General features: G+C 40.6%; 1 protein-coding gene across 1 annotated transcript; it reads right to left on the bottom strand.

The window, feature by feature from the left end:
* Positions 1–888: 888 nt before the first annotated feature.
* On the bottom strand, positions 889–23,748 carry noxa1 (NADPH oxidase activator 1). The gene is made up of 16 exons (XM_079567995.1): positions 23,546–23,748; positions 20,234–20,408; positions 19,929–20,011; positions 19,627–19,735; positions 15,612–15,746; positions 15,054–15,161; positions 14,901–14,960; positions 14,801–14,838; positions 13,947–14,085; positions 13,677–13,745; positions 12,880–12,967; positions 12,360–12,460; positions 7,376–7,536; positions 3,397–3,505; positions 2,185–2,308; positions 889–1,361 (listed from the first exon to the last, which is right to left on the bottom strand). Exons 1-16 carry the CDS (start codon positions 23,563–23,565, stop codon positions 1,252–1,254), a joined length of 1,629 nt encoding a protein of 542 aa, XP_079424121.1. The 5' UTR covers positions 23,566–23,748; the 3' UTR covers positions 889–1,251.
* Between the last annotated feature and the right edge of the window lie 224 nt (positions 23,749–23,972).

Below are 23,972 nucleotides of genomic sequence, written 5' to 3' on the forward strand. Positions count from 1 at the left end.
ACTCAGGGCTGTCAGCCTGGCATAAAGCCAGACTCACTTTGTGGTGATAGGACGCGATTTCCAAATCGAGACTGGAGGCGGGGCTAGCGATCACAGTTTGAACGAGAGCAAACCAATCAAACACAAAAGGACTTACGCTTTGCGTTTACGTCCTCCACCATGATTGTTTGTAGTCCACACTTGCAGTCGAGTAAATGTTCTGGTGAAAGCCCTCAGAGCAGCTTCTTGCTGTGGCTTTAAGGACAAGTCCAGCTCATTAAAACTGAAGAAAGGGCACTGGTAAAAAAGATTGTTGTGTTGTGGCCGCCATCTTCACTGTTTTGGTTATGGCCCAGAGGAGCACTGGTTTATGGGAAATCCTAGCACGGAAGATGACTCACCATTAACTCCCGCCTCCCGTGATATGATTGGCTCATCTTGGTTTTGCCGGAGTCAGCGATATTGAAATCACATAATTCCAGACTGTATCCCCATGTCTCTCTTAACATGGAGGATCAGTATGGCTCGTGCCAGGCCAGTGAGTGCTGTGTAGACTTAACTGCAGTCTTCCCTTAAATATCAGCCCAGTTATTAGACATTTTAAGTCTATGTTGAAGACACACTTGTTTGCGAAGGCTTTTAACCAAAACTGAGCGGGACATTGCTGTTGGTTTTTGTTTTTGTTGTATTTGTTTTTTGCATCTTTATTTTTGTGTACTTTAAATTCATATTGCATTTTATATACATGCATTTTGTGTACAGCACTTTGGGCAGCATTGTTGTTTTAAATGTGCTCTATAAATAAAATTGACAACCTCAAATTAATAAAAACTTGCCAAAGGCATGGGACCACATCCCAGAGCCTCTTTGGAGCATCTATGAAGTTCCTATAATCATTATTTACTCCACTTTTGAAGACTAGCACCAAAGTTTAAACTCCAGGGAGAGACGATAGAGCAGAGTCTGAGGCGACAGCGCTGTGAGGAAAGGGAAGGGGAAGAGCTCAGCGCTGTGAGGAGATGGGGCGGAGCTCAGCTACAGCAAGTGAGACATCAAGACCAAATCATTTAGTGAAGAGGGCTGGTTTAAGCTTTATTTCTATTTTATTAAATCAACCAAGAAAATATATTATAGCAGTAAATAATACATTTTAGTGTTTCATTATGTATACATGTATACTTGGCCTGACATTTATAGGAGTGCTTGAATTATTTTTAGGGGTGCTTGAGCCCCTGGGCCAAGTACAGTGTTGATAGTAACAGTGATTTGGTCCTACACCCTTGATGACTGGGTGACATTTTCTGTGTTCTCTCTGTAGACGAAACATCCAGGAAATATCCCAATGCTCCCGGCGCAGTGGCCCTCCATCCACTCCTCATTCACTGCAATCACAAAATATAAAATTCAGTAGTACTGGATTCAAATATGAGATATATATATAACAATTCTTACATTAATTACTGTATTTCATGATTTGTCCCTGGATTTTCAGATTTGGCGACACTATATTATGCTTGAATAATAACTCCACACACATTTGTAAAGTAGTGCTACAAACCTAATTCATCATTTATAACGCATTTACAAGTCATTTCTCATCATTTGTTAATCCTTTTTAAGTCCAATCCTTACAACATTATAACTTGACCCTTTTCCAAACCTCAGATCTATATTGATTATCGCAGTATCAGCGTACTGTTATCGTGAGCCATGTATTGCGTATCGTATAAGGTTATCGTTGTTGTGAGCCATGTATCGCGTATCGTATCAAATCGTGAGGCAGAGGTTCCCACCTATGGATAACCTTTGCTGCCCTTTTCGTGTCCACATAATTACCACTCCCCACCTCCATTATCGACCTTTCAAGTACTTCCAGACCGAGATCAAGTTCAAATTAGGACAAAGCAGGGTCTAAAACAGATCTAAATTGCACTAAATTGTGTCCAAAGTGGGTGTGAACCATGTGTAAACCCTAAAAATGCCAAACTTAAATGCCTTACTGTAACTTAAATAGAACTATCTCAAATTGTAGCTGATTTTGATGCACCAGCAGCAATTCTGGAAACCACTAAATCGTCTTCCGATTGCCCAAAGAGCTACTGCCTTGTCTCTGAACGCCATGCCCCACTTCCAGGGACGCCTTGACTCTTACTGGAAGCTCCCGAAGCTGCCACCGTATCTCGCAACAGCACCTGAACGCCTCACCTTCCCCGAGGATATCAATGGTGTCTCCTTCGCTGAACTCCAGGTCTTCAGGGCCCTGCGCTGCGTAGTCGTACAGCGCCACCATCTGGTACAGGATTGTACGGTTCTGCAGCGGGTCCTCCTTCTGGAAAACAGCACATTCTGGTCTTAATGTTCAACGCTGCATTAATATGAAAGCGAGGCTGTAGTTACGCTGACTGTACAGGCTTCTGACCTGATTATTTTGTCCCTAATAGAACAGTAAAAAAAAAAAACCTTTAGTAAGATATTTATTGTGGAAAAAAAATACCTTTGTATGGTTTTATCAAGCCTGAACTCGCTGAAATTAGTGAATTGTTCTCATTCTGTACATATGTATGTGGGTGAATTGACAAAAAAATCTTTTCTGCATTCTGAAATTAAATGGCAGGAACTCCAGTGCCATGCTTTTTCATTTTTATGCCCAAATACCATGTACATCAGTACATATTTAATTTCCGTGGAATTAGAGGAAATGTATTCTTTTTGTTTTTAACTTGCAGCAAAAATTGGTCAGCAATGTCAATATTTGCCAGGAAATTTGGATTTCATGCCAGTTTTAATCCAAATTAATGTTGTTGTGTATATGACACATAGACATAATTTTAACTAAACCACATTTAACAGTTATACTGAAGATTTTGCTGAAATCTTTACCTAGTTTTCCTCGGTTTTACATTTCTTTGTAATGTTTTTTCACTTCCTTATTTGGACAGGAAGTGACATATGTAGAGGGAAACATTTTTGACCTTTGCCGTGACAAACATGCTATACCAATGAGAAATGAGTGGCAGATGACGGCTCTGAATAAGTCACTTCCTTTCAGACTAAATGGTTGCAAAAATGTGTGTTCCTTGAGTCTGTTCAGGAATTACTTTAGCTCCATTTATCTCAGCTCATTTCCTAATATACATAATAGGTATTTTTATATAGCCCTTTAAACACTAACAAAAAATGCAAATAATGAGAGATTGATTAATTAATGACGGACCATAAGAGCTCATGACAGGATGCTTCTGTCGGCACCAGAGCAGCTGCGACTGAAGCATCGCACAAATCATCGAACGTGATTGAAGACCATTAGTAATTTAAAAGGCTTTGGCGAGCTTGTGCAGCGCAGTATATTTATTTTTATTACGTTTTCTTTTTCTCATTTGGCTCATAATCACATTGATAGAATATTTAAGTGCAAACCTGGCACCACAGATGGACTCTCCCGGCCTCCGCCAGCTCCAGCAGAGGAGCTCCAGAGTCCAGGTCCTGGTCGAGAGGCAGCAGCACGCGGGAGCCCTGAGGTTTACGCCTGCACGGAAACACAGGGAGAGATTCAGAGGGGGAAAAACATGCAGAATAACTGATAATGATAATGCTGTGTTCATGTGGCGTTCATGTGGACGTGGCAGCTCATTTTCCTGAGATGTGATTGTCATTGTTGGTTTGTGTTCATGTACTTTTCATGTCAGAAAGTGGCGATTTTGCAGCTAATAAAAACAGTCTTTTAATATTGATTAGCGTTTAACTGAGCTAAGTGTTCCCACATCAAAGACAGTCCTGGAGTAGTACTTCACAACATTTACCCAGTTTTGAGTTAATCCTCGGACAAAGCTGTTAAGCTGTTTCTTCTTCTACAACGTCAGTGCCTCGTTCAAACCCAAAAACTGTCCTCCACATTTTTAAAGACCCATAATCCAACATGATCGATTTTGAGCCATTCTGTGCTCAAAGAGTTTATCACGCACTGCTGAAGCTGCTCACATGCCGTATCCAACCTGGAAGGTATTTTTTTTAAGAACATTATTCCTGTAGCTGCCAGCAGGAGGAGCCCCAGTCAAGATTTTCACCAGCTCTTTCACCAGCATTTCTTTGTTTGTTTGTTATTTAAAGCAGTCCTAAGTAACTTGTTGACCTTAATAAATCCTTTTCGTAGTCCCTTAATGGGATGATTCCGCTGGTGTCCACAATTGCAGCCTTCTTGCCTCCACGTCGGAGCCACCAACAGACACTAATGGAATCACGAAGAAGCTACTTAAACATTATATACAGCCAAGTTTGAGTGAAAAAAATGATCTCCAGTGTGTAAGTGGATGTACACCTCTCTCCCTTTGTCTTTTCTGTCAGCATAGTATTTACTCAAGACAATTAAGTAAAAAATTGCAACATGCTACAATACCTGCAGTGGCGCTCATGGCCTCTAGGGGCGTGAGTTACTTAGTCCTGCTTTAATTCTTACAGAAACATATATTCAAATTGTAACAACTATAATATCAAAGCTGAGGCACCCGAAATAAGGTTTTTCAGTCTTTTTTAAGCTCCTTATGCATGATCTGTCCACTTTGAATTTGTAGTCAGTGTCTAAAAAGCAGTAGTTTGTTGATTTTGGAAAATATTACGTCAATTTTGTTGGCAGTGGATATTTAGCCGGGACAGGCTTTTAGTTTGTTTACGCTATTACCAATGTAACTTGCTCTTAAGTCTTCATTGAAGGTTCTTGAGTCATCTTCTGTGCTCTGTAGTTGAAGTGTAGGATGTTTCGCCTCTCGAAATGTCCTACACTTCAACTACAGCGTATAGAAGATGACTCAAGAACCTTCACTGAAGATGAACAACTCCTGCACGAGTGAGAGCCTACACAGACTTGCTCCTAATTCGTCAATATATTTCGTAATATATTCGTCACACATCATGTGATTAAATCTTGCAGTTTTTGGCTTGATTAGTGCTAGATAGTCATGGATCTCTGTAATAGGGACTGTCTGTTGTGAAAACTTCGACAAACCAGCCATAGCCCTAACCATAGCGTATGATTTAATGTTGTGGGACAGCTACGTGAATGTTACCACGTGATAGGACTTGACGGGTTTGGGGCAAGTTACGGCACAATTGCTTAAACCATTGGTTCTCAACTGGTGGGTCAGGGCCCAAAAGTGGGACGCAGAAAACATTTATTTAATATTTATCTACAGAAAAAGTACATCATTACTTAAGTTTGCTAAACTAGCTTTGCCTGTTAGCCTGTTAGCTTCTTCTTCGTGACTCCAAGTTGCGAAGTTGCAATTGTGGTTTTCTGGCCAGAGACACCAGGGGGAGATGAATTATGCGATAAATGACCAATACAGCAGACTTCTGCATCATGTGCGAATGTCAGGAAGCTCATTTTGGCCCGAGTTTCCCAGTTGTTTTCCCCAGTTGAGCGAGCGTTCATGTACATTTTCTAACAGTTTCCAAGGACCACATGAACATTCATAATTGACAGATGAACATGTCCTATTTGTGTCGTCCTAAAATAACACACAAACTGCGTGTTGGGAGAAGCACAAACATAAAACATCTTCAAGGTCTAAGTTATCACTGTGTAGTATTTATTTCAACATTGTAGGGACTCTCACAATGTTATCAAAATAAATATTAATTGCATGTGCTGATATAGAGCAAAGGATCGATGTAGTTCCCTGCTTTTTACCACACTGCTGCAAAACGTCAATGCATTTATCGCCCAAGAGAGCACAATTCAGTGTATTATGAATCCACCATAGAAATATGATACTGCATGTCTGTAATATTTCCTCTATTATTAGCTCCATAAGAATGCCTTTGTGTCTGTATACTATAAGGGATGCGCCGTCGTCTGCATTAGTCACTGCTTCCATTCCCTTTGTCTGAATGGCCTTGGCCGCAGCATTTCCTCTTTAACTCCCCCGTGTTCCCTGTAATAGAGTTTATAATGCGTTCTGTCCTTATGGCTCTCGTCCACCAGCCTCACGATGCCTTCACTGACCCCCTCGGTCCCTTCGGCTGATGATTCACTGCCCCTCATTTAATGGCGGTTTTTACATGAGTGGCACAGAGAGGGGCCAGAGGGTAGATGTGGACAAAGAGAGGGGGGTATTTTTAGAAAGGATCTCGTCACTGCGGTGCCAATGTAAGCCGACTGACGTGGGCTGTAAAGGCAGGACCTCGAATGTAAGCAACCCATTGTACAAATTAGATTTTAGTTTTAGTCTCTTGAAGGAAAATGTGATAACGTTTTATTCAAAGTTTAGGCAAATAATTACCTATAGCTTAAGTCAAGTTTATTTACATGGAGCTTGGCACTGACTTTAAATGATGAGGGGTTCATTCAAAAGGTCTTTGGAAGTTCAGATGTTTTTTATCTCTTTTTATTTTCATCATAGTTTTCATCACAATAACCTACTTTAATTTTGTTTTAAGTCCATTTGTGCTGGAATTGAATTACTGCATCTGAGGACCTTGGCGTTTGCAGGAATACCCAAGGAAAAAATTGGCGAAAATTTTACCTTCCAAATTGCCAACATGGCAGATTCGTACGGACATAGAAACTCTAAGGACGTCAGTAATTTACCTAATGTCCCATGGTAATTCTAATCTCGTGCGAATAGGGCTTTAGTATACTGTAATGTAGTGACAGTATATATACTATACTATATACTGAAGCAGATTGCTTTGAAGCTCTGCGTCGGAGCCTGTTTTGCTGACAGCCGATCATGTGACTAAAGTGTCAAATAATGTCTGAAAAAGTGCTTCACAGCAAGTCAAGCATCAGTCGAATCGGCTCTTTGGCTCAGAGCGTGTGTGCTTTGAGCGGCGAGGCGCTTTCTCTGGTCCGTACTTTGGCCATGTAAACCATTAGCGATAAGTAAATGTGCTGCATTTCCCCCATTTCCCATTTAACCGCGTTTTCTGCGTCTGGCCATGACAACGTATGGAGCACAATCTGCAGAAAATAGTTGACTAAATTAGCTTGAAATAAAAAGATTCCACATTGATGTCCTGCCTCGGAGCAGCAGAGAGGCAGGTAACTGAGTCAGCTCTGAAGCTTCGGATCTTTGAGGCTTTGTTGCCAGGAAACCCTTGAAGTGTCACAAGACTTCACTCGCCCATTACTATTGAAATTGTGCCGAACATTTTTTGTAGACAAAATTGACAGTGGTGGTCTGAGAATCCGGAACATCAGGAGGAAGCCAGACACATGGAGAGGATGCAAACTCCACACATAAGTTAACACTTCAAAGGACATTGTACAAAGAAAGAGTTATCCATAAAGTAATGAGAGCATGCGCAGGACCGGAGGTGGCCTTGGTTTGAGCGGGGAATGGAAATTTCTCAGTCAGCGTTGATTTTCAATACAGAACACAGAGCGTGGAGGAGAGGTCACCTGAGGCGTAGCTCTGATGGCGGGAGGCTCAGTTTCTGTGCGATGCTGTCCCTCAGCTCCTGCTGTGAGGCGTCCAGAGGAACAGACAGGGACAGGGTCTGAGTGAAGTGGACTTTGACCAGCACTGATCCCGCCTCAGGGCCCGGGGAGAAGTCTGACAGCTGAAGGGGAGAGGCACACAAGGTCCAGATTAAGAACAAATATAATTTTATTTCACACACAATTCCCCTTACTGAACTGTTAAATTAATAAAAGAACCTCACACTTTTCAGAATATGTTTGTAGAGGCTTTAACTACAGAGCAAGACAGGATGAACTTGAATAAAACATATTATTTTGGAGGAAATTATGTTACAAAAGTCCTTTTTTTAGATGGATAACATCTGTTGCAAGTAATAATTTCTTATTATTTAAGTGAAGACGCAATTTCAATGAAGAAATGGGCAGAAAAGTTGTTTTTATTTGACTTTTTAAGCCACTGACAAGAAGCGATATAGACAGGAAAAGTCCCATAGCTGTTTGACTCATTTCCAATTGACACAAGAGTTTAACTGTTGCCTCTGTCTATGTCACTGTCCACTAAGGAAGTGAAGCTATGAACATCACTAATGTCTAATGTGTCACACACTTTAAAGCAGCACTAAGAAACTCATGCCCCTAGAGGGCATAAGCACCACTGCAGGTGCCGTAGCATGTTGCGTTTTTTTACTCATTAATTGTGAGTAAATTCTACGCTAACAGAAAAGACAAAGGGAGAGAGGGATATTGTACATCCAACAACTAAATAATTTCTTTTCACTCAAACTTGGCTGTGGTTTTCTGGCCAGACACCCGGGGAGATGAAACGAAACGGAAATGCTCGACGTCTGTAAAGCAATGTCTTAATTCTATGCTTACGGCCTGATTTAATTTGTAAAACAGCTTTTACATTATTTCTGTCATAAGAAAAAAAAAGGAAGTGTCTGACTCGTCCAGGTAAAACAAACGTACCCCCTGAGCGTCTGAACAGATGTCGTGTTGGCTCCGAAAGCTGTGAAGGAGCTCTTTCTAACCTACTCTGGACACCTGTTCGAAAATGAGCGTTTGGGTACGAGAGGACAGACTTTATCCGCCCTTTCTAAAGAAGAGGCCACTCGCCAGAAGTTGGAATTTCTCTCCGGGATTCAGTGACAATCACCAAAATAGTGTTTTTCTGTGACTGTCTCTTGATGGATGTTTGGGGAACCATCGCCAGAATCAAAGTGGATTAACTTTTATAACCAACGCGAGTCCCATAATGTAAACACCTGATGGAGCCAGGACAGAGCGGTGAGTCAATCAAAACGCGTGTTAGCTTGTGTGTGTTAGCCATTTACAAAGCGGATGTCAACTCCTTATAACTGCATCGTGGAATAACTTCACTTTTTGCTGTGATGTTTATATTTCTATTATGGTAAAGTTGTATGAGTTACCTCGAGTTACAGACATGTTTCAGGAAAATACTATATAAAAATCTTAACAAATAGCTGACAGCTCATCACATCAACATATCAGGGAACATGAAAGCTAAAATCCACATTGTACCTAATTACATTGTTTCAGATGTCTTCTCATTGGCCAAATACGACCCTCCCAGAAGCATTTGTACTTGTTTCTTAAATACAGATCCTTAGAATTACAGGCAGCTTATTCCATTCTTTCATGGATCTAAATCTTGCAATTTGTAGAAGAAAATTAGCTTTGACACGTGGTATGAGAAGTCGACCTGCAGTTGCCTGTCTTGCTGTGTATCCGTGTGATTCGAGATTCTGCTTGAATTGCTCATACATAAATTTACGCAGTGATATTTTCCTTGCGGCTTTTAGAGAAAAGCAGCTTTCACTCCGTCTTAAAAACCGTTAACCAGTGGAGTTGTGCAAAGTTTCCACACAAGTCTGGACTAAATCTTCAAACAAAACATTTCCAAATGCTGAACCCGATCATTATTAAGTCATGAATGGATCAACATCTTTTGGCTGAAAGTCCATTTTGAATAATGTCGGCACTTTTGAGGACTTTGATGAGACAATAATTGGATCTTGGTTGATACTGCTCTGATAGAGAAGAGGCTGAACATTGTGCCAGTGTTTGTCTCATGTGGACCCAGTAATTACAGTGTATAGTAGGGGTAGGCAACGCCAGGCCCGGGGGCCAAATCCGTCCCTCCAGCACAGAACCTCTGGCCCTCAAGGCGATTTTGAGAAACACACAAATCAGAAAGTACTTTAACATTTTTAAGGTTAGATGGGAGAAATACTGTCAATGCACCCAATTAGGTCATATCATGTACTCTGGCATTTGTAGAAAGTGCACTGGAAAAAAATTATTATAATAAATTATAGAAGAAATGACAGAAACCTACTTGAATTAAGAGATCCATTCTAAAGTTTGAGTAGATTTGGTCTGGTCTTAGATCAGATAAAACATGTTATCGCCAATGGAACAAGTCATTATTCTCTAAAAGAGGGGGCATTATGCTTTTTTCAATCACATAGCACCAGTCTATATCACACTACAATGATGACCAAACCTTCTGTTGGTCTGTAAATGCAGTAAATTAGAATAACTGCCTTGTATAAAATTGCTCTCTCAAAATGGCTTTTCTGAATGTGTTGAAATAGGTCTCTGTCTCTTTAAGAACCTCTGACCCTTTCAGACACGCCCCCTCCACACGCTGTCTGTGGCATCAGTGGGGAGGGGGTTCTGCTGAGGAGCAGTGGTTGGTTGCTCGGCTGATGACGAAAGCTCGGAGGCGTCACCAGGAGGTGGAGGCGTTCCTAGGAGGCAAACCTGTCCCTAAAATGGCCGCCATCAGAGTTTTTACAGATTACTCAAAAATACGTGAATGTGCCAAGGCAACACTTCAGGCATGTTTTTAATGAGGGAATGACATAATAACATGATGTAAAGCTTGAAAAAAATTGTTTTTTCCTTAATACCCCCCCTTTAACTCAGATTATATTGTATAATTTCAAGTGAAAAACAAATCTTTTTAAAAGTAAAAGTTAATTTGTCTGATTTCAAAGTGGATTTCATGCTTGTTCCATTGGCATTTGCATTTGTATCTTTATCTTAGATTAGTCCAAACAGACTCAAATTCAACATAAATAACCGTTATTCAAGCAATTTTAAGTCATTTATCTCATTTATCCCATTTATCTCATTTAAGATGGTATATTTTTCCAGTGTAGTGCCTTACTTTGGCCCTCGGCCATTTTACAATGAAAAAAATTGGCCCTCCGTTAAGAAAACTTGCCTACCCCTGGTGTATAGCAATACACTGAGTGGAAAAAAATCTGCTTTTTCACACAACCTCAGGCCTAAACTATAGACCGTTTAGGATGTTGTGATGCCATGTGAGTGCAAACCCAATGCCATTAAAGTTTTATCATAAACAGTCTCTGAGAACAAGAACAACAAAAAATGCTTTCAAAATTAAACTGCCTTTAAAACAAATGTTACTTTGTCTTTTGCTGCAGTTTCTTTAATGTGATGATTCAATTTGAAGAGAGACTGTTGCCGTGCCGAAAAACGCTGGTTCCAGTAAAATTGCTTTGTCCATCGATTAAAGCGTCTGAATAAAAGAACAATGACTACTTTGTCATTGTCAATTCGTGCCGCTTTTCCGACTTTGAGCACAGATTTAGAGACGGAAAAAGAGTAAAAACAAAAGTTACCCAATGCCACATCTTTTTTTTCCTGATTTAATTTGCTTCTAAAGCTGAGCGCTGGCTGGAATGTGTGATAAGTTTGCGGATTCAAGCAGAATATTAATTACGGTTTCAGATCATAAGGTTAGGTGCATATTTATTATTCGCGCGGAAAAACTTGTCCTTTGTATTTGACCCTTTGACCTGTTTGACTCTACATTTCTGCCACCTCTGTTTTTGGCTCCACTTCCCCTTCCAAAGTTTCCAAAACTTTCAACCTGCTTTCAAACTTCTGCAGACACTTTATTATGTCGCATCACCTGAACTTGGGGGTGACTTACTGTGGTCACTGTGGAGGAAGCTTGAATATGTAAAGGTTTGCCCTTTTGTGTCTGAGTGACATGTTCAGGACACTGCGGGAAACCTCCAGCTGGGCTCCAAACTGCTTTAATTGACCACAAGGCGTCAACAAACTGCTATAAATAGTTCAGGAAGAAGAGTCTGTGGAGGTCTATTTGTTTCATTTTTTGTATTTTCAGGAGTTGTGAAAAACGTATTTACAACACATCTGGGAACTCGTGTTGTAGGATAAAAATGAGAAAAGGTGGAACTTTATTGATCTCACAATGGAGAAATCCACTTGCATCAGCTCAAAAGAACACTCAAGGGGTGCAAATAGTCAGGAAAATGTGTAATCGAAGAGGTTAAAGGTGCACTGCACAATGTTAACTGTTAAAAGTTTTTAAAAAAAGAAAATTGACAATGCTAACCAGGTGACTACATTAACTTCATGCTACATATGCTAACGTTAGCAATGAGCAGCTTTTTTTTTTTTTTTTGCTTTGACTAAACAATTTGCTGTAAAACATCTTCATGCACCTGATCTTGGCTTGACTCTATTTGCATGAGATAAATATGTTTATAGTCCGCCAGAAAACTATGGAAAAATGGTGATTCCCATGAGAGGTTTTCTCCCCCATCGGCCACGCCCATGACACAATGCCATCTGTATGCCATCTGTATGTCCTGTACACTCAACTGAATGAGAGGGATTAGGGACGGAATCTTTTAGGTTGGAGTGTGAGGTCGTGATGCATTGCACCCTCATCTACCCAGGTGAGTGTGCCATGCGTTGCATATTCATCTGCATTAGCCCCATCGTCAGAGACAACTCAGAGTTTTGCAAGTTGAAGATGGATTTTAAGAGACTGGCCTCTACTTCATCCCAAACCCCAACACAAAGTAGACGAGGATAGAGAAATGAAAACTTTGGTCTAGTGCGACCAAAAGGGCCAAATAGATAAAAGTTACCTAACCTGTTCAGTGGACCGGCTGGCAGTCAGAGTAACAGGTTCAGGTGGAGGGGTGTTGGCAGCAGAGGTGTAAGACGGAGGAGGACTGATGTCTCGCTGACGGGCTGTTGAAAGTGGAACAGATGAAAAAAATCAAAATGTTTTCCTCACCATCTCTTGCTGAAACATTCACCATAGCTTCACTACAGCCACACAGCCTATTTTTTCATCATCATTTTTTTCTCCTCTTTAATGACACAGCTGCACAGCAGAGGGGAGCAAGGTGACGGGGGGGTGGGAGGTGCTTAGAATTAGCACCTCCCACCCCCCGGCTTGAATAACCAGGAAGTGAAACTACGGGATAATTTGTTTAAGCTGTTTTCAATCTTCTAACCAACAAAACGTAAGCTGGGGATAAAGATTTGACTGACATTATTACCATCTGAGCCCCCGCCAATACACTTTACATAAATGCAGTAATTCTACATACACATATATTATAGCTATGCATTATGTTGTTACAAATTAAATCTTTTCTTCTTACGTCTAGGTGTTGGGGCCGGGCTGGGCGTAACTTCTGGACGTGTGGGAGGTTTTAATTCAGGAGGGAGAGGGATGCCATTAGGAATCTTCTGTAAAAACAACACACAAAAGTTCACAAAATATAAATACATCCAATACTTAAATAAAAGGGCTGCATGTACTGCTGTGTACCATCACTTTAACAATATTGGTACCTGAATTTTCCAATACCTAAAATATTTGTTATCGAGGACCATAAAACAGAACAATAATAACACTTGAATCCATTAAAAAACGATTTCTTTTAAATTTGAACCAACAGCATCAAAACTTACTTGGTCTTTAAAGATACAATATTTTTTTCTGCTTTCGAGCGTATATCTTTTCATACCAGTTGTACCTAAACGCTTATATCTGTCATTTAATATACCCAGCCCTGGCTGCAAGTAATCATTTTCTCAATATTGTGAGACACAATATCCCGAGGTTTTTTACACATTTTTTTTTGCTTAAAACTAAAATGTATAGTGGCTTAGAAGTCAGTTGATTTTTTTTTATCCCTCATATCATGCAGCCCCAGTAAATAAATAAACAAACCCAAGGCACAATGAAGAGGCTCAGTGTAAACACCCAAATACAGGACAATAAATCCAATCTGTCTCCCCTGCAGGAGTTATATTTCCCGTTCAGAGCGCTCACTGTGCGGCTGTGTGGAAGTCAATGGAGGAGAGGTGTATTTGAAAATTGGAAAACTAAATCCCACGCTGCGCCGACCCTGCCCCGCGCGCACGAAACATTAGAGCAAAAGCAATACATTACACTGTCCCTTTTGCCTTTGGTCGACCTGACGTCCACCGGCTCCAGCAGAGACACCGGGAGGAGTCCTCTCTGAAACAAAAAGCAATTTCAACCACTGCAACATGGGGAAACGCAACGGGACGGACATAATGCTACCAAAGAGACAAATATGCAACCAATGAAGCAAAACAGAAATTAAGCACACAAAAAAATGAACTGGAAATGAATATTCCAATTTCAAGTGGTTTCAGCTTATCTAGATTTTACATACACTTCGGAAATACACCTCACCTGCCCGTCATAGATAACAGATTTCATCCCGTCTTTGTCCTCTTCGCCAAACAGGAACACCATAGCGCCCCCTGGGACTGTGAGCTGTCCCGCTCCTCGCGACATGTGCGGGGCCTTCACTCGCATGTACCGAGAGTCCCTGGGAATGGGGCGGTCAAATAACACACAGTCAGAGTCAAAACAAGGCTAAACAAACTTTTGCATGTTTTTAAGCGACCGTGTAGTTTTGTTTTAGACTGTGTTAGCAAAAATGTTTTCAGATGGAAGATGATTTTGGGATGTATTCTTGCGATATGGGGAATTAAGGTGAACATATTATGCATATTTGGTTTAAAAACAGACTTAAAAAGATTATTTTTGAGTGCCTCAGCATTGGAATTTTAGGTTTTTAATTAGAAATCATGCCTCTGTTAGTACAAATAAAATACAGACACAAGAGCTGGTGACTTTGGCAGCTGTACAAACAACTAAAACAAACTTTCAATTTCGATTTACGGCGTGGTTTACTACTTCAGCACAGCCTGATAAACACACTTTGATGGCAGAACGGCTCTGAACCGATATAATTTTGGATCATGGCTTTTAAATATGTTGAGGACAGTTTTGGGTTTTCAGAATTACATTCAGGAAGTAAAGAACGAAGCGCCGACACCGTAGAAGAAGAAACAGCTAGATTACCCAAAAGTGCATGAATGTAGTAAAATGAGTGTGTCTTTGTCGATGGATTTTGCATGTGTCCAGTTTAAATTGGTATAATAATTTAGCAGTATCTTGTGGGGCCATAAATAAGAGGAAATAGACAAATGACTAGGTATAATCTTTGAATTCTAATGACTTTAAGAAGAGATACTCACTGTCCACCATCCACTTTGGGTTCATAAAATCCAGGTTTCTAAACAGAGAGAACATGATTGAAGCATTTAAACGTGTCAGCAGTGGGTTTATAGTTTATACCTGTAGCCTTAAGGGTTCGAATCCTCCAAAGTCGTCGTTGGGAATCAAGGATGAAATGACCTAAGAGGCGCATCATCGGGAAAGTATAAATTGGTAAAATATTGGGATTTTTTTGTAAGTTCTGGTTCATATTTTTATTTTTTTAAGTTGTACCTTGGCTTTTCCTAAGAAGTCTCTGTCTTTGAGCTGGTCCACCTCTCGTTTATTGGGTCGAAACACCACTCCTTCAGGGATCAGCAGCGGGGCCAGCACCTCCCCCCTCTGTCACGTATTATAAAGAAAGAATTAAAATCCCTGAGTGTTTTTTTTTCCCCAGAACCGCTGCCATCCATCAGTGCCGTTGTTTGGACAACGACAAGAACCCTTTTCAAACTTTGTCGATTGTTGATTCTGCATTTGAATTTCGCAGAGGCCCAACTGTTTGAAGCCGTTACCACCTGTTGTGAAATCTGCATTGTTAGTTAACTGCTGCGCCGTGTTCGCAACACGACAAAATCCAACACAAAGAATGAGTCACGAATTTCCAGGAAATTTTTAAAATGTCACTCCAAATATTAATAATGGAAAACACACTTTACGAGCTGCAAATGCTGTTTTAGTCAGAGATGTAACAATATTCCCCTGATCAAAAGACACGTCACATGAAATGATTGTGTGTGAAAGACTTCTTTTAAACTTGTGTGGGAACAGAACAGTAAAGTTTGGACTGACCGAGACGTTGTCCATAGCTGTTTCGATGCTCGGTCCTCTTCCTCCTGTCCGCTCTTGGGACACTGTCTCCAAAACCTCCTGCGCCTGGTCCCAGTGTCCCATTCGAGTGTAGACCACCGCTGCGTTGTACAGAACCTGGTGGCAAAGGCAGTGATTAAAGGTTTTGACAGCCAAGCTCAATGGTTCTCAAACAGGTGGTACTTGGGCTTCTTCAGGTGGTACTTAGGGTCATCTGCATTTTTTACTTTTTAATGAAATCATTTCATTTATACGTTAGAAATGCTTCCTAGTTTTTTTTTTTCTGGTCTAGACACAGTTTACATCCAGTGAATTTAGTCCCTGGATGGGTTAGTCACAGGGTTAGTACATTTTGAGCAACATGAACTGAAGGCAAACTGTGTAACATTTTGGATTCCCCTGTTGCCACCAATACAAAACATTCTCTAAATGGCCACGCTATTTTTGCAGTGGGTAATCAAAGAATGTATTTGAATGAGGAATTTACGAATTTATAGGGACTAGATGCAAGTTGGACATTTTTTGCTCACTACTGCCACCTCAGGTCTTACACGTAACTGCAGCCTCTATATTAAGCTTGTGCATGACGGCGCTTTCGGAGCCGAACTAACAACTTTTTGAGTGACTGTGCAGGATTTCAGAGGCAGGTCTGGTGAATAAGTCTGGGCTCTTTCTTCACATTAGGACATGGCTGGAACATGTAGGGGGAGGGAAATACATAATTTTAATTTTTTAAACTCTTTGTAGTCCCTTTAAAGCTCATATTTGGATGCCTTTAGTAATAGACTGTATCTTCATCTTCATGACCTGGAGACCAGGGGTGCCAGGTCTGGGCATCCAAACCTGCCCAAAAATATCTGAAAAAACGCAGAAAACCTGCTGACTTACGGCGTGGTGGTTCTGTTATACTATTTAATCGTGCCCATGTGCTCCTGCAGTGAAAAGAAACTGCCCCTTTCTCTGTCTCTCATTGAAAAAGCAGCTCTCAGAGCCTTAGATTTGAGATCTTGTTATTCGAAATAGTGATTTTATTACACGCGGAATGGCTTAAAAAGCCGTCCTCCTCCTGGCAACCCTGCTGGAGACGTCCCTGCTCCCAGTAAAGTTGCAAGTCAGGTCTTAAAGTGCATGACACCATTTTTGTGACAAGATTTTTCTAAAAAAAAAATTGACCCAGCTTTAGTTTTTTACAATTGCTGTGATGTTTATAGTTTCACTTCCTTATTGGACACTGAAAGGATTTGGTAACTGGTAAATTTCCCACCTCCCACTTGGAAAAATGCCTTGGAACGCCGCTGAAACTGGTTCGAACTGGTTTGTAATTATAACTGGTATCTTTTCCACTTGAAAATTACGACCTCAGACCTCATTCCAGGTGATTAAACCCGTATGTAAACATAACGGCAAATGCTACAGTTAGCTCATACAATGTGACAAAACATCATGTGTAAAGCTGTGACCAAAGGTAACGTTCACGTCACTGATGCAGTGGTTTTGTTAAAAAATTATAATTATTACTTGCAACTGATATAGTCCAAAGCATTAAAACCTGTCATATGCATGAAAAGAGGTGCAATGTATTGTTTTACAGCTTAGAATTACAATATAACAGATGACTGCCGGGTAAATAGTGATTTAAAGTAGGCAAGGAAAATTTGTAAAGCACATTTTCATAAAAGACAATGATTCAATGTGCTTAACTAAAGAAGAACCACAGAAAACGCAATGTTGATTAAAAAAAGAAACAAGGCAATACAAGTAAAGTGGTTTTCTTTTCAATATAATTTGAAAACTGGAATAAATGACTTAGCTATTCGACATCTCTCTCTTTTTTTGTTGACGTGTAATGTTCTTCCAGAGCTGCTCTAGCTCCACTTTCTCTTTGACCCACTTTTGTCTTGATTTGATCTTGATAAAGGCCTGGTGGTACTTGACAGGTCTAACATTTTATGAAGTGGTACTTGGAAGAAAATGAGAGCCAACCCTCGCCATTTATCAGAAAGCAGCAGTAGTCTTTTGAACTACGAAACGTTCTCAGTACAGGAGGTTTTCTTTTCAATTATTCTGAATTACAGACGTAAATGAATTCAATACCAGAAAACACAAACATGACTTTCTGGCCTTGTTTACAGTGAGGGCGTATTGCTTCTCCTGATACTGTGGAAACGTCTGCATATTTGGGTTGTGGAGTCTTTGAGGAGCTCTGGAGCATTGAGAAGAATGTCACGTTGTGTAACCTCCGAGTTCAATGGGCCTTTGTTCGCGGCAGGTGAGTCTGACATCTCACCTGTGTGCCCCACATGAGAGAGAGCTGCGATCTCTGCTCTCGCTGACAGCCCCGAGGAACGCTATTGTGCTTTATTTAATACAATATCTGAACATCTGAAGTGCATAGGTAACATTTAGCGGAGGGGCAAAAAATATGAAGTAACAATAAAGAATATTCTAGTTTCTCACAAAAGTATGAACTAAATTTACATTACATTTAGTTTTTGCTACTCCATAATCAAACAGCTTTAGTTATTATGGATCGTCTTGACCTTTAATCTTGCTTCAGGGAACTAGCCTATCATTGCTTCACTATCAGACAGTTTTAAGTTTGAAAACATATTTTAACAGTTTTAGTCTTATAGTCTTTTGACGAAAATGTAAAGTTAGCTGAGATGTTAAATAAGATGTCAAATAATTCTCTTAATTTTTGGTCAGTGTTTAGTCAGTGTCAAGATAAGATAGTCCTTTAACCAGCTCCTTTAACGATATCATTTCATTGATGGACCTTTTTTAATGACGATATGTAACTATGATGAGCTAAAAAATACTCTTTGGGGACTAAAACATGACGAGACGTTTGTGAGTTTACGTCAATGAGACGAAAATGGGAGAAAGTGGTTCCTCAGACGATTCTCTCCCTGCTACGATCAGCGTACGTCCTCCATGGAGCGTCTGACGGCGATGTCACAGGGACTTCATCTTTTCTCAGGACAGTTTTAAATACTGTAGCGTATGAATGCAGAAAGAGGTAAAATACAATCTGGAAGCAAAGGTCAGTGCCAGTGCCTTTTGTGGTGTAATCTGTTTGTCAAAACCTATATAAAGCCAAGAGATTATTATTCTTTATCCCAATTTCCAAAACTTACAGTATGGAAATGAGTTATTACTTTTTTATGATGAAACGATTTTGGAAAAAAAACTATTATTTTCCCCATATTGATCGATCTCGATTTTCGATTCGATTTTACTTTTCCATAATAAATGAAATACATCTTGCTGACTCATACCATTAGATACGTCTTCTATTGAAACCTCAGCTCAAACAAAACCAAATGCCTTCATCAAGTCTCATTCAACGCACAAAAATCATCAATGTTTCGTCCAAACTCCCAAACTAAGTCCTTTTTGTGCCAAAGAGATGGCTGTAAAACCTGTCGATTATAAAGTCCTATGACGATTATTGAGATTGACCAAAGTAGAGATTGTGAATTCGATTCAATTTAGCCCTAACTAAAACCATTAGTTTTAGTTAGGGCTAGTTGTCGATAACGTGACGTTTAGAAATGACTAAAATGTGACTGAAACTAAAAGCATTTTCGGCCAAAAGACAGAGACTAAAACTAAAAGGGCTGCCAAAGACAACACTGTTTTTAGTCTCGTCTTAAGTCGACTAAATCTAAAATGAATTTAGTCAATTTTGCATTTAAAATATTTATTAGAATCATATTTAATCAAGGTCCTTCATGTTTGTTCTCTCACACGAACAAAGCCGTGAATATGAGGCTCTTTCAAATTGTCATTGGAAGTCCGGATGATTTTAGTCTCTTCTTTTCCCTTTTATTTTGTCATATTTTAGTTGATGAGAATTTTAGCCATATAGTTGTAGTCTCATAAACAACTTTTAATTTTGTTTTAGTCTAATTTTAGTCAGTGCTTTGACTAAAATCATGACAATGTTGAAATGAGCTTGTGATTGTGGTGTTTTCCTGGGGCTGCTGCTGCTCACCTGCCAGCTGTAGAGCTTGAACCTCAGTCCCAGTTGTTTGTAGTCGATAACGGGGTTTCCTCTCATGTGTTTCTGAGCCCAGATGCAGTCAGACAGAGCCTCCTCCAGCCTGGACATGACATGTAAATAACAGTCAGATTGTGTTTGGAGCTGTGTGCAAGCCATAACTTGTGTCAATGGTTTTGACAGCAAAGTCATTTTTTTTTAGTAATGTCTCCACTCAGTGTGTGGCCATGTGCAGTGAAATGGAAATGTGTGTCTTATCAACCATGGTAAATACAAAGGAAAGTGCTGCCCCCTACCGGTCCAGTAGCATCATTACAGTAGATCTCTGAAAGAAGCCAACAGCCAGATGCTCATCCTTCACAAGAGCCAGGTCTAAAGCCTGGAAAAATACACAAATGTCAAATTAAAGTATTAAAATCTAAAGTTAGACTACTTTTATTCATTTCCAGACAGTAGAATGTGCTAATGCAGGAGTCAGGTTCTATTACTCCTGCATCAAATCTAAAATGTCACATCTAAAAGCTACATGCCAACGGGGCCCTGTGATTTCATCTAAATCCCAGCAATATTTCAGTAATAGCCGAGTGGTGAGTTCTCTTACGGTCAGTGCCAGGTCGGGACGTCCCAGAGCCAGATGGGCAGAGGCCATGTTGAACAGAGTGCGGGCCGTGGGCTCAGAGATCTGCTCCAGTTTGGTCAGAGAGCCCTCCCAGTCCCGAGCGTCCACCCTCTGCACCGACGAGTCCCACAGCTGCAGGAACTCGGTGTACAGCATCCTGTGTGTGGGACGGGGGGGGAGATAATCAGGACTGAAAGACAAAACTGCTACAGGCACATCATGCAAATGCACCGCCTGGACAGAACGAGGTTCAAGTGGTGAGGTCTAGGTTCAGCAACATGTATGTGGAAATGAGTCCTGGTTAAATAAATAGAGTCAAGTGAATAAATCAACCCTAGTGTGGAGTTCATTCTGCTTTATGAATGGATAATCATTTAACCACAAAAAAGAAAATATACACACATAAACTACTTATATGTACAGTATTGGTCAAAAGTTTGGAAACACTTTTTATGTATCGGCATTTCTTTATTTTCAACCCTATGTACATTGTGTGATTATCATTGAAATTTATTCCGCCATTAAACTTATCCATCCTGTCTCCAGCAGGTTAGACTACAGCAGGGGTCACTAAACAGTGGACCTCGGTCCGGATCTGGACCCATGCACCAGCCAATCGGGGCCCGAACCTTGGATCCAAACTTTGGACCCGACCCTGAATCCCCTCAGACGAGCGGCTGCATAGGGGGATTTCGACAGGACCATTTCAGTTCACTTGAGACCGGTTCATTTTGGGAGGGGCAGCGCCCACAAGTTTGTGTTTCAAGTGACTTTAGTTAGTGGTAAAGTGGTCCGGGTCGCTATGGGAGTGGCCATCGACATATATATTCATGTAGCAACAACCACAGCCTGATATCACTGTGCTTTAGTCCTGCATAAAAACACCTTTGTATTAATTTGGCCATTAGGTGGGGCAGAGCTCTCATCGACCAAAAAACAACAACTAACGTAATTATTCTATATTATTACATTGAACATCAATAGGAAAAATCATATGCAAATGTTTTCCTAAACTAATTTATAAAATAGACTTAATATAGCCTTCCCATCTCTGATCGGCCTCTAGGCTCAATCCATACAGAGGTGAAAGTAAAAATCAGCTGTGCCATGTGAGTGTATGTTAACTGTCACTTTTAGACAGTCAGGCCAAAGAAGCAGCAGCGGCAAGATCTTGGAATTTTGCATTTGCGACTCTCCCTGGATAAGTTAAGTATGTTTTAACCGTGGAAATATGCTTTTACCTCCCCTTGGATCTATTTTCATCATTTGTCTGCACCTTTCGGATGTGCGTCCTGATCATCTTTGGCCTTTAAACGATTAACGCATGTGGACTTTATTTGGATGTAGCTGTTTCTTCCACACCTAAAAAACACTATGAGTGGTTTTCAAGCACCAGCAGAAAGAAAACACAACAATGACCAAGAAGAGTAGGCTTATTATTTTAAGTGCGTCCAAAATAAAAGAGGGAGATATGAGGCCTTGCTCCTGTCATCTAGGCAATAAGAAAGAATGTGTGGGATGTATGGGAAAACTTGAGCAGTAGATGACTGTCATAAATAGGAGGGAAAATCTATCATTTTATTAAATGTTTCCACATCAGAAACAGGCATGAAGGCTTTGAGTACAGATGGCCAAAATTACCTATATTTTCTGTGTACAGGTCATGATAGAGCCTGGTTTAAAGCAGACTATTGACTTTCAAAGGTCTGACCAATCAGAGTGGTGACAAGCCCCCCTCCCCTTTCTCCCAAACCGGTCTAGTTTGCAAACCGCTCCAGACCCCATGGCTGAAGTGGTCTGAGTCTGGAGCGGTTTGGATCGGTTCACTCCTCTCTCCCTCCCTCTCCCTCTCTGGCTGCAGAACTACAGCCCAGATGAACAAAAAGAGAAACTCCTACATCTTAGCTCCGTGACACTTTTTCAAATTTTAGAAACTGTTTAGGAATGACTGAAACACTGCTTGCTAAAAAAAAAGCGGAGGACGCCCTAGTTAAACAAGCACGCGCGATCTAATGCGCAAATAGCACGGTTTCCCGGTCGGCAGCGAGCAGGACCAGGACTAAACCAGGACCAGGACTAAGCAGGGCTCAGTGTGTTGAACTGAGCAAAGCGGAGACACACATCGCTGTCATATACTATGTGCACATTGTGTGTAATAGAGCCTATGCATTCTGCTATTTAGGAGCCCAAACTTATTAATTGCATTATTTTCTAATCACAGTAATAGATTTAATAAAGGCTTAAAAATCCCCATATAACCGTGAACCAACCTTTGCTTGACAATATTTTTTTCAATTCGGACCTTGGTGAATATTAATTTGTGACCCCTGGACTACACTGTTAGAGCTGCAGAACATCCAGTGCTTCGGTCTCCGCTTCCTGTCGCTCAGAGAATAGACTTTTAAACAGCTCTGCTTGTTACACATCTTTTCATGGTTTAGCACCAAAGTACATCTCTGACGTTTTACAGCCGTAGGAACCATCTCGGGCACTGAGAACTTCAGGGAGGGGTCACCTGGTGGTTCCAGAGTCAGGACTAAACACACTGAGGCTAAAGCTAAAATCTGGAACAGTCTTCATGAGGATGTGAGACAGGCCTCAACTCTGAGAATGTTCCAATCCAGGCTGAAAACAGTTCTTTTTACCCTTAAATATGAAAACTGAAAGTATTTTATCTGCTCTCTCTGTCTCTTGCCTTTTACTGCAATTAATTAATTTGAATGTGGTTGTTTTAAGGATGGATTTGATCTGTTTTCTTGTAATTTCATACAACTGTGAAGCACTTTGAATTACCTTGTGTATCAAGTGTGCTCTACAAATAAACTTTCCTTGCCTAAACTATGAACACACACATGTAGGAAACAATAGGAAGTCTATGGGAAACTGAAATACTTTTTTACAGCCCCACTGTAAGTTTTATGTTTTATATTTTAAAATTATTACCAGCAAAACCATTTGATTTGAACCTGCTAAACTGGAAATATACTGTATATGTGTACAACGCTCATAAAATATTGACAAATACAGTAACAGTAAGTCCTTTTTCGAAAACATGTCATTAGTACAACAGCATACTTTTCCACATGACAACACAGCAACATAAATTACAGCTCTGATTCATCTTGTCTAAACCACATCTCTGCTCCACCTCTTCAGTGCAGGTAGGAAAATCCACATGCAAATAGTGCTGACTCCACCTGTAGCTTTAAAACAGAACAGTCCCAATGCCCCGAAACAACATTAACTTTCCATTATAGCACATTTTTACTCCAATGTGCCACTACACAGTCCTACCTTTTGCTTCTGTCCGTCATGTGTCCCCCTTCTGTCAGTCTCCAGCTCTGGCTAAAAAGTGTGTGCGCTTCTCGGGAACAATAGGGATCAACGGGGAAGTGTGTCACACAGACTCCGCCCCGCCGCTCATACCAGGAAGTGCCCCGTCCACATTCCCAGGCAGGTGAGGGTGAGACGCACAGGTGCAGGCTTCACCTTTCTCTGAGGCATGAGGCAAGCATTTATATCAAGATCAGAGCAAACGCAGAGGAAAGAGGGCTAACAGAAATAACTAATGAACACAGGACTTTCCCACTGGATGGCCTATAATCATTACTCTGTCTTTAGTCTTTTTAAAACCAAACTAAACTTAACTTAAACTGAATATAAGGAAGCATGTGGACAAAGCTTGAGTCTGAAGGGTTGAGTTGGCTGTAATAAATTGTGT

The sequence above is a fragment of the Gobius niger genome (assembly GCF_951799975.1).
Source record: "Gobius niger genome assembly, chromosome: 1".
NCBI lineage: Eukaryota > Metazoa > Chordata > Actinopteri > Gobiiformes > Gobiidae > Gobius > Gobius niger.